This window comes from Arachis stenosperma, chromosome 7 (genome assembly GCF_014773155.1).
Source record: "Arachis stenosperma cultivar V10309 chromosome 7, arast.V10309.gnm1.PFL2, whole genome shotgun sequence".
Classification (NCBI taxonomy): domain Eukaryota; kingdom Viridiplantae; phylum Streptophyta; class Magnoliopsida; order Fabales; family Fabaceae; genus Arachis; species Arachis stenosperma.
The window spans coordinates 50,842,596-50,854,272 of NC_080383.1; the positions used below are offsets into that span (position 1 = coordinate 50,842,596).

General features: G+C 27.2%; 1 protein-coding gene across 1 annotated transcript; it reads left to right on the forward strand.

The window, feature by feature from the left end:
• Nucleotides 1-9,162: 9,162 nt before the first annotated feature.
• Nucleotides 9,163-11,396, forward strand: LOC130939782 (ABC transporter G family member 9-like). Its single transcript, XM_057867858.1, has 4 exons — nt 9,163-9,171; nt 9,395-10,199; nt 10,315-10,634; nt 10,716-11,396. The coding sequence occupies exons 1-4, from the start codon at nt 9,163-9,165 to the stop codon at nt 11,346-11,348; spliced, it is 1,767 nt and encodes a 588-aa protein (XP_057723841.1). The 3' UTR covers nt 11,349-11,396.
• Nucleotides 11,397-11,677: the final 281 nt, after the last annotated feature.

Sequence of the window (11,677 nt, forward strand, 5' to 3'; positions counted from 1 at the left end):
TGATCTTCTTGATGACCCCATACATAAAGAATAGTTTGACTGGCTTAGGTTTCAATCCCTTCCTAGTGCCATGAGCAGATAGAAGTATAGAACCCACTTTTTCTTTTTTTTTTTTTTTTTGGGTATCCCCTAAATTCGGGATTATTATGGGATATACATCTGTAACAATCTCAACCTTGCTTCAATACTACAATCCAATTATATAATAATAAAAAGGCATCATTTGGATACTAAATGTTAGTCTGTTTATTACACTGTCTAGCATGGTGGTACCAAGTTTTTTTGTGCAATTATTATTTAAAAAAACAAACACACACACATATATAATTTTATTAAAGAATGTACTGATGATGAATGATGATGATGTTGATATAAGCATTGCTTTATTATTAGTTTCACAATATAGTTTAATTAACTGCTATATTTTATGAATGTTAATTGCCATGACAAATCAAGCTAGATGAAAATATGAATAGAATTCCTGTTTATATAAACACATTATATAATAGGAATAAATTAATAATAATAATAATAATAATAATAATAATAAAAGAAAAATGACACTTTTTTTCTTTATAAGATGTCTAAATGATATTTTTTTTCTCCTCTATTTTTAAGATATATACTTTTCTTTTTTATAAGAATTAAATAACATATACTTTAATCTATTTAACTAAGATACACTTCAAAAATCATTATATATATTATATATATATTAGTGATAATATTTAGTTGATTAAAAAATAATAATATAAAATATATATTTATTATTAGTGTAATAAATTTTATTTATTTTTATTATTTTAAATTATTACAAAAATATTTAATTTAATTTTTTATATTTTTTATTATTAATGATAAAATATTAAAAATGATAATGTAAAATATATTCATTATTTTTGTAATATATTTTATTTATTTTTAGTATTCTATCATTAATCATGAAATATATAAAATTTAAATTAAATATCTTTGTAAAAACTAAAATATTTTATATTATGTAATAATATGGATAATAATATAAGATTATATATATTTATTGTTAAAGTAATACATTTTATTTATTTAATATTTTATCATTAATCATAAAAATATGTAAAAAGTTTAAATTAAATATTTAATAACAAGTTAAAATATTAAACGTAAATAAAATTTATCAAATTAATAATAAATATATAATTTATATTATTGTTACTATTATATATATAATTATAATCATTATTGAAGAATATTTTAGTCAAATAAACTAATTAAAGAGTATGTTATTTAACTTTCATAGGATAAAAAATATTGTTTAGACATTATATATACATGAAAGAGTAGAAGTGTCATTTTTTCTAATAATAATAGTATCACAGAAAACAAGTTTTATTTTCAATAGAGGGAAATGCTTCACAGCCCTAAACTGATGACCTGCACAATAAGCTAAGCCCCTTTTGCCCTACACCTACCTGCTACCCAGTTAACATAAAATCTTATTTCGAAATTTAATAAAATTGACCCCTTTATGATTTAATAGACAGAAAAATAAGTGTTGCCCCTAAGCTATATACCGTGGAATCAAACTATCAATATGTCAGGATATGATGAATTCCAAATTGAAAGATCTAATTAAAATGCCAACTGATGAGGATATGATGAGTACGTAGTTCCAAGTGTTGCGCAAGACACGCTATAGTTAATTAATGAGTAAATTAGGTTAATGCGCATGTACTACTGAAGAAATCAACCCTTATTATATATAATATAGTATAGCTCATGACACACCAATTAGATTGGTAATGATACTGAAAATTGAAGGATTATAATTATTTGTTTTGTCTCTCAATCCATTTTTTACTCGGAACGTTGCTCAATAGAAACTTAAATAACGATGGTTTAGATGGTATCAAACGTGTTCTACAATTTAGAAGCTGACTTAATATATAGTTATATATGAGTAATGTTAGAAAGGTAAAAACTTAAAATTATTTTATTTAATTTAATAGTTATAATTTCATATATATATATATATATATATATATATATATATTGTGTTAGTCCCTAATGTTTGGGTGAATTCTATTTTAGTTCCTAACATTTTAATCGTCTTATATTTATTTCAAAACATTTAAAATGGCATCGATGTTATTCCACAGTCAAATTCTTCACGAAATTGATATACTATTAATAATACTTTTGTTAAAACTACATTTACTCAATTCTCCTCTCTCACCTTCATCCTCTTAACAAGTCCAAATTTTATTCTCTTGTTCTCTTCTTCTTTCTCCTCAAATTCCTCTTGAAGAATTAATAGTATAAAGAGGAGAAGAATAAAGAAGTAAAAAAATAGAATTTGAGCTTGTTAAGAGAGTGAAGATAAAAAGAAGATTGAGCAAACATAATTTTAACAAAAATATTATTAATAGTATATCAATTTCGTTAGTTGTTAGTGAAAAATTTGATAGTGGGACAATATTGATGTCATTCTAAACGTTTTGGGATAAAAATATGACGATTAAAAAGTTAGAAACCAAAATAGAATTCATCTATCCCAAACATTAGAGATTAAAACAGGGCAAACAATAAATAGAGACATTGGAAGAGAATAATCTTCTATGGCCCTCCTTGCATCTCTGTATTAGGTGTTGTGGAAGACGATAAATTTAGAAGTCTTTAAAAGTGAGGAGCTGACAATAAAAATAGTAAAGAAGCTCTAACAATGAATGACTCAAGTTATATAATATTGTTTTTGTGAACTCCACCAATCTTTTTTGTTAGTTTTTTTTGTTAGTATTTAATATTTTATTAAAGTGGAAGATCTTTTTTTTGTCTTTGTTCTCATAATACACAATGTATTTATTTTTTACAAAATAATACAATTACATATTTTAAATAAATAAAATAAATAAACGATCAAATCATCATCAAATTAAAAGGAAAAAGGAAAGAGACATAATAAATTTGTGTTTAAAATAACACTTATAATCATAACTTTATCCAAATTAAAAATATGGCTAGCTAAAGGCCTAAAACTATTTTAAAGTATTTCTCACTTTAAAATTTTGATATATTTTAATTAAATTTTAACATTAAAATTTAATTAAAATATATATCATGTGTAACACTTTTAATTTTGAGTTTTATCCACGTATTACACTTCGGAAAGTTTAACCAGTAAATCAACAAAGAAATTATATAGATTAAAGTATGCAGCACTTATAAGTATTAGTATTACATAAAAAGTCAACAGAAAACAGATAATAGTAGTAGATAGTAATTCAAAAAGTGCTCATAAAAAAAAATAAAAAAATAAAAAAATAAAAAAGCGATTGTTGATGTGATCCGTAATTACTAATTAGAGTTCCGCGCGAAAGGACGCGGTACGTTATTTAATTAATAATTATTTTTTTTTAGTTTTTCCTACAAATTTTATTTTTTATATTCTATATTTCTATATTTTTCTTTGTTCTTTTTGAATAATCAATGACGAAGTGTTATAAAATGATTCATCCAAAAAACTTATACTAATAGGATAATACTTTCTCTTTGAACTCTTATATTATTTTTATTTTATTTTTGGGCTCACCAAATATCAAATTTTTATCTAAAATTTTGATATAATATCATCAAATTATTTATTGTAAAAATTTAAACTAATAAAAAAATATAAATAAAAAAAATTGGTATATATATATATATATATATAATTGGTATGAAGTTAAATTGAATTTATTATTTTTTAATTTATTTATCACAATCAATTTAGATATATATTGAATTGTTTTTAGTTTTTACAAATGTTATGCTACATAGTATTTATATTGAAGTGTATGCCATGGGGACAAACCATTTCTAAATTTCTAAGGTGCCATAATTTTATAGTAAGACTTAATTATATTATATTATTGTGTGCTAGTTAATTGGTTCCCAACCCACTTCTATATATACACTTTTTATTTTTACTGTTATTTGATGCACTTTTTCAACAGTAAAACTCTTGTCATCATTATGTTAGATTCGCGTCAACATATATAGCTTGTACAATTAATAACACGTTGCTTGAATTATTAGATAATTTCGGTTTGTGGATTATTCCATATCTGGATCAATCTTTTAGCAATAATACATCAGATTGAATACTAGTGCCTTTTGAATCTCATTAGAATTGGAACGGACAATGTGGGTCTTTCACTCTTTCTTGTCCATGACACGTGAATAACGCCCAATAGGTATACTAGTATGAATTAATAACATTTTGTGGCACTAGTGTTACTTCTTTATTATATTAGAGGATTTACATTTGTCCCGTTCTTCACCAGTAAAGAAAATGTGTCTGAGTTTTCTTCCTTTTTTGTGGTCAATCCACATTCCCATCCCGACCTTTCAATCTTTCTTTCATGTGATTCTCGTATTCTTGCATTGTTATATTGGGTTAAAATTTGTTAATGTTACAAGTACGAAGAGTGTATGAAGTTAGTCGCACATCAAATAAAGTAAAAAAAAAAAGGTGAAAAGTTTATAAAATGAAAGATCTATTAATTTATTATCTTAAGATTTTGAGTTTGATGTAATTTCTTTTAATCTTATAATTTAAGGAGTATTCAAGGTGTCATTATAATTAGAATACAAATTTAAAAAGAGTATAGCAAATAAAATGATCTCGTAATCTCTTTTTACTCATTGGTTTAGTTTGTGCTTCAAAATAAAGAATTAGTCTAATAAGAATGTGAGGACCAAATCAATAGGGGTTTCCAACATAAAAGTAGGGGATGACGGCACATTCAAAAATTATGTTTACCTTTTTTTGTTGTGACTTGTGACTCTCTTAAGTATTAAAGTTCCATGGCCATAAAAGGTAGGTTATTACGGGAACAACTACTTCGAACTTTCTGACTATAAACGTCATGCCCAAATTAAACTATTAAGTCCTTGTTATTATTATGTATGTTCAAATATTCTTGTTTATATTATAATATTTAGTTATTCTTTCTAGTTGGGCTCAAGGTAATTGAATAATAGACTAAATAACCGATATGATAACACTCAAATTAAAAAACAATTTCTGAAAATAATTTTTTAACTACTTTAGAATAAAAATAAATTAATACTCGATCTGTATATATATAATAGAGAAGAGTGTTAGGGAACAGCAGATTTTGTAATTTGTAGCCATCAATTAGTTATCATTAGTATTTTTAATGGTGTGAGATTACATCTAATAATATATGATTGCTCACTTTTTTTATAACTAAGCGCTGACTAAATTTTAATAAAAGTGTTGGCCTTTTAGATTTTTTTTATAATAAATTTAGGAGAGTATTGAAACGGAATATTATGTGTTGATTTCCTTTGAAATAAACATTTTTTTTGTCAGATACACATTGTATTATTAATATATTATACAATAGTATCCAGTGACGAAACTTAAAAGAAATTTTTGAAAAGATAAAAAATTTTAATACAAAAATTATATAATAGTATTTATATTTAAATAGAATTTATAAATATAATTATTTTAATTTTAAATTTGTTATTAATACGTAAGATTACATATGGTTAAAGTTAACTAAAAAAGTAAATCTGATTTTAGTTAATAAAAAATTTCGTTTAAGTTAATAAATTAAATTGATTTTATCCAAAAGAAATCAGTTTTTACATGAAAAAAATAATTAATTTTTGCACATAAAAACCTATTTTTATTTAAAACCTAATTTTTTTAATCTAAAAACTTTTTTTAAAACACTGATTTTTATTTAATTATATAAAATTAATTACAATTTATAAATTATTTTTTAACATGGTAAAAAATTAGTTTCACCTTTGATAATATCTATCTCTTAAAAATCTCAAGACTAATTATCTTTGTTATTATTTCTATTACAATCAAATAATATAATGCAACAAAATAAATTCTTAAATTTTTAATAAAATAAAATATTAAAATTTATTAATATAAATATTTTTGATACTATAATAATATTTAACTTCTAATATTAATTTAAAAATAAAATAATACATGAAAATATATAAAAAGATAAATATAATTCAGAAAAATACAAGATAAAAAGTCTGAGAGAACGATGAAAATAGATGTTAAACACACATAAATAAATTGGAAGCCTATTAGTTAACCAAATTAACTAACTTTTTTTCTTTGAAATAGCACTACTAATATTTTTACAAAAATTTTGTATGGCCTCTATTGTCTAAACAAAATTCCGATAAATACCAAAAAAAAAAGCTCCACCGGTGATAGTAGCTTAATAATATACTAGTATATTAATATAAATATGTACACAAATAACAAATATAATATTAGTCAAATAATTAATATTTTATACTTTAATTAAAATGAAAAGTTTTGAATTTAAATTTTAAAATAATAAAATATAAACAAATGAGTGAAGAAGTGAACAAGTTTATGGCTCTCGGACTCTCGGTCTCGGTTAATAGCAACAATCATGAGCCTGTATAAATGAAAATTATGGTTATTGCCCAAAAAACAAAGGCATGATCCTAATGATCAGTCCAAACAGTAGGCCCAAACAAACGTCATCGTGGCCCATGAGCCTCCATATGCGAGTGCCTGAAATTATATAATTATACTCTGACCCAAAAAAAGAAATTAAATAATTATATTATCTATACACAAAAAAATTAGTTATTATATAAAAAAATAATGATAACGAGCTAAGTTTTCCTTCACTTAATTTCAGCAAATTTTTTAAAAATTATTTTATTTATTTTAAATTTTGAATTCTAATCATAAATTTTTTTATTTTAAATTTTAAATTTTAAATTTTTAAACATACTTTTTTAAAATTAAAAAATTAAAATAATATTGAACAACTAAAATTAGTTCTTCGTATTTTGTCCCAAAAAATTATAAGAAAATAAAGAACAGGGCTGCATGAGTTCTTCAAGGGACTATAAGACATGCATGCGTGGTTCTTGGTGATCCATATATCATTTTAGTTATTTTTGGTAGAGATGCCCATTACGCCTATTCTTCTTCTAAATGGCGAAGATCGTTCCCACCATGTATTATTATTTCTTCTTGCTATGCATAATTAGAAGTTTAAATCGTAAGAGCATCTTTAATTCATATATATAGGAATAAAGACATTTACAAGAGAACCAAAACGAAATATCTATTTGCTTATATACTTCTTCAGGGATCAATTAATTAATTAATGCAGTCATTAGTAGGATATGATGAAATAAATTTAGAGGCAGTGAGCACTACATGTCACATCTAAATAAATTCTAGTAGAGGGGTAAATGTAACAACGCTGACGTCACTGATTACGTATTCAGTCCATAAGCCACGAGTATATACGACAAGATCCAAGAAAGTAACAAAGACACCAATGACGATGAATGCTTGAATGGGAGAAACACATACATAGTAGTATGAAAATTATAATTAAATCATTCTTGGTACCTTATAGGCTGCGATGCGTATATATGGCTTGGTTTGACTTTCAGAAGCAATGACAAGTTATTAGCCTTATTGGAAGTTTAAATCGTAGAAGCTTCTTCAATTCATATATTAGGAAATAGGAATTTACAACCAAAAGGATTAATATATCTATCTTCTTCTTATACTACTTTAATTTACTCATTTATTATTATTATTATTGTGTCATTTAAAAAAAAATGTTGAAATTAAAAAATCATTTTGAATAGAAGGAAAAAAGAGATTGTGGAGGAAGATTTTCAAGTAAGAAAATGACACGAAGTTATTGCATCGATGAGATTCATTCACATGAGAAATGAAAGGAGAAAAAACTTAATGAATAGAGAGAGTAAAAGGGAAGGTGGCAGCATGCAAAGTTTCCACGTAATGGTAGCAATTGGCACAACACACGAAACTCAAAAATACTATTTATACACTAAAATCAATCACTAATATATTTATATATAAATATATATGATATAATTTACTTTTAATGTATATTTATATTTTAACATATATTTTATATTAATGATTAATTTTAGTAGCTGATTTTAGTATACACATAAAAAAAACTGCACGTAACCTCTTTCATCAACCAACACACATAAAAAGCATTGCAGACATGTCAACAATGCTCATCTCTCGTCATTTTCATCAACGAAAAGCTAATAATCAAGGCAGAGCAAAGGAGGAGCCATATAAATTCTGAACAAAAATTGAAGCAAATATAACTAATAACAAGGTAAGCTTTTTCCAATGGTTCCTCTTGCCACATCCACATTGCAATCGATATCATCCATCTAATCTATAGTGATTTTCCTTCTTGTTCAATCATATCATTATGAATCCAAACTTTGTTTTTGATAATGCATAGAGTGAAAGAGAGACGGTCCCATAACTGGGCCAATTATCTCTCTTTCAGCATTCACTCTGAATTCTATTTGGGCCTACTCTTTCTCTCTTCTTAACATTTTTAGATTACAACTTGAGTTGGGTTGGGTTGAAACAACAATAACAAAAGATGTTTGAAATTGACAAAAGTAAAGCTGAAATTTAAAACAAAGATTGCTTAATCGCTTTTGCTAATCCCGACATAAAGTTAAGGAGTAATTTTTAAATGTATGATTAGAAGAAACAAACTTATTTAAAATGGATCTATAATTGATTATTCTAGCGCAAAATCTTTTGACTTACTTATAGGTCAGTGTTTTAGGACTAGCACAATTTATTAATTTTGACCAACAATCAGTTAGTTAATAATATTTAAAAATATTAGTTAAAAGAATAATTTTGGACTACTAGACTATAGGTTGCTGACTAAAAATGCCTACTAATATAAATTAAAATTGTTACTCCTTGATATTTTCTGAAACAATGTCACTAATGTATTTCTTTTAATAAATTTTAGTTGCCTCTTGTTGCAGCATTTACGGGTAACATTGCAACGAAATGTCAAATGAAATGGCAAGTGGGGCACTAAGCTCTGAATACCAAACCTTAATGAAGTCAACAACAGAAGGAAAACGAAACATGTTTATCAAAGCTTATCCACCTGTTACCCTAAAGGCATGCTCTATAAGTAAACTCATAAAATTTTAATTGTTGTTTCATGTGTTAGTGTTGTTAATGATAGTTCATAAAGAATTTAATTTGAATCCAGCCATAGAAAGAATTGAGCTAGTTCCTTTTATTTATTTGGTAGTCTATATCACTTTAAGTATATGCTTTCAGTGAGTCAATTAGCTCAAATTTCATATTTAGTGATTTATTACCTTTCTTCAATTTTTAGATATTTTAAATGTTAACACAAATGGATAGTGATGAGTAACTTCTAGATTGGTATTGGTTTATTATGTGATAATGCCTAATGGTTAGTAAACTCATGGAACATGGATAATTTATAAGATATGCTAGACATGTTCATATTCTAGATTGCAATGTTGATTCTTGCAGTTTGAAGATGTTATATATGAAACCAAAACAAGTAAAAGGGATGGCTTGTTTTGCAAGAAAGAGAATGGTTGTAATGAGGATGGTAAACTAATCTTGAAAGGGGTTAGCGGTTCTGTTTTCCCTGGTGAATTATTAGCCATTTTAGGTCCTTCTGGTAGTGGAAAAACAACTCTGATAAATGCATTGGGAGGTAGACTAAAAAATGGAATCACAAAAGGAAGCATAACCTACAATGGCAAGAAGCTCTTGAAATCCATGAAGCGAAACCTTGGATTTGTTCATCAACATGATCTCTTCTATTCTCACCTAACAGTCCATGAGACATTAGTCTTTTCGGCTCTTCTTCGCCTGCCAAACAGCCTCTCCAAACAAGAGAAAATCGCGCACGCTTGCGCGGTTATGGATGAACTTGACCTGAATCATTGTAAGGACACTATAATGGGAGGTCCACTCTTAAGAGGTGTGTCGGGTGGAGAACGGAAAAGGGTCAGCATAGGTCAAGAATTGTTGACTAATCCTAGCCTTTTCCTTGTTGATGAACCAACTTCAGGGCTTGATTCGACAACTGCTCGGAGAATCGTGCTAACTCTGTGTGATTTGGCTAAATCTGGAAGGACTGTGGTAATGACTATTCATCAACCTTCTAGCAAGCTATTTTACATGTTTCCCAAGATTCTGCTGCTATCAGATGGTAGTACCTTGTACTTTGGGAAAGGAGAACTTGTCATGAATTACTTCTACAGCATTGGTTATGCTCCTTCTGTAGCCATGAATCCTACAGATTTCCTACTTGATCTTGCAAGCGGTAACTATCATGATACCATGTTTCAAGGACTAATTTCAAATTAACTGAAAATTGTCTTTCTGAAAGTTTTAGATAATATGTTTCATTTTTCAAAAATCATGATACAATTTTGTAGGTATATATGCTGGAAATTTAGAAGATGAAGTTGAAGCTACAAAACAAGTGTTAAAATCAGCATTTGAAAGTAACCTTGCATCTCAAGTAAACATGGAACTCAAAAGCTCCAAGGTACCATTTCATAACACTTCAGGGGATGAAATGCTTGGCCAGTACTGCACAACATGGTGGCAACAATTTACTATATTAATAAACAGAGGTTTCAAAGAAAGGAAGTATGACCAATTTTCAATCCTCATAATCTGTAAAGTTTTGGCAGCATCAACCATTTCAGGCCTTGTTTGGTGGCAGGCCGGAGCTAATCAAACGAAAGACCTGGTATTTAAACAATAAACTCTCTCTGTCTAAATTGACATTTATGTATTTCTCAATTCTCATCATTGTTTCATTGCTACATAGGTGGGACTACTTTTCTATTACACACAAGTTAGCGCATACTTGCCTATGTTAGTGTCAATCTACACCTTCCCTTATGATCATGAAATGTTAATGAAGGAAAAATCTTGCTACATGTATAGACTCTCAACTTATGTCATGGCAAACAGTGTTGTTGAACTTCCAGCAGTGCTAGCAATGCCAACCATTTTTGTCACCATTACTTACTGGATGGTGGGGCTAAAACCAAATCCCTTAAATTTCTTCCAAACTCTAGCCATTGTTCTTCTCTATGCTTTGGTGTCACAGGGTATTGGTCTTGCCATTGGTGCAGTTGTGGTGAGTAATCAAAAGTTGGCTTCTAGAGTTGGATCGGTAGTCATGACTTTATATATTCTAAGCAATGGCTTCTATGTTCAGCATGTCCCAAGTTTTGTGTCATGGATTAAACACATATCTCATAGCTATTATGGTTATAAGCTATTGTTGGGGTCACAGTTTAAGGATAATGTTACATGCTCAGTTAGAGAATATCAAGTGATTCAGCATGTTGGTCTTGATCATCAAATTTTCTCTGTTTTTGCCTTGGTTGCAATGGTTCTAGTGTACAGGATTATTGCCTATTTTGCTCTCATGATTGTTGTCAAACATAGCTAGGTAGACCCACAGCATGTAGGTTATGTGAACTAATAAAATTGTTCTTATTTATTGAATACTAATAAAATTTAAAAGGACAATTTAGATAACATAATTCACCTTCAATTGTTAGATGTCAAACTACTTTTAGTTTACAAATTCTTGGCCTAAGAGATAATCATAGTCACATCAAGAAAGTGATGATAATAACAGTGGCCATTATAAATCCAGTCCAAACAATTTGTTTCGTACTGCTAAGTTCATGTTGGTTGCGTTCTTAACCATATAAAAATTGATGTGGAAAGTGGTAATAACATAAGAGGTTGCATACTTGCATTGAAGATTATGTG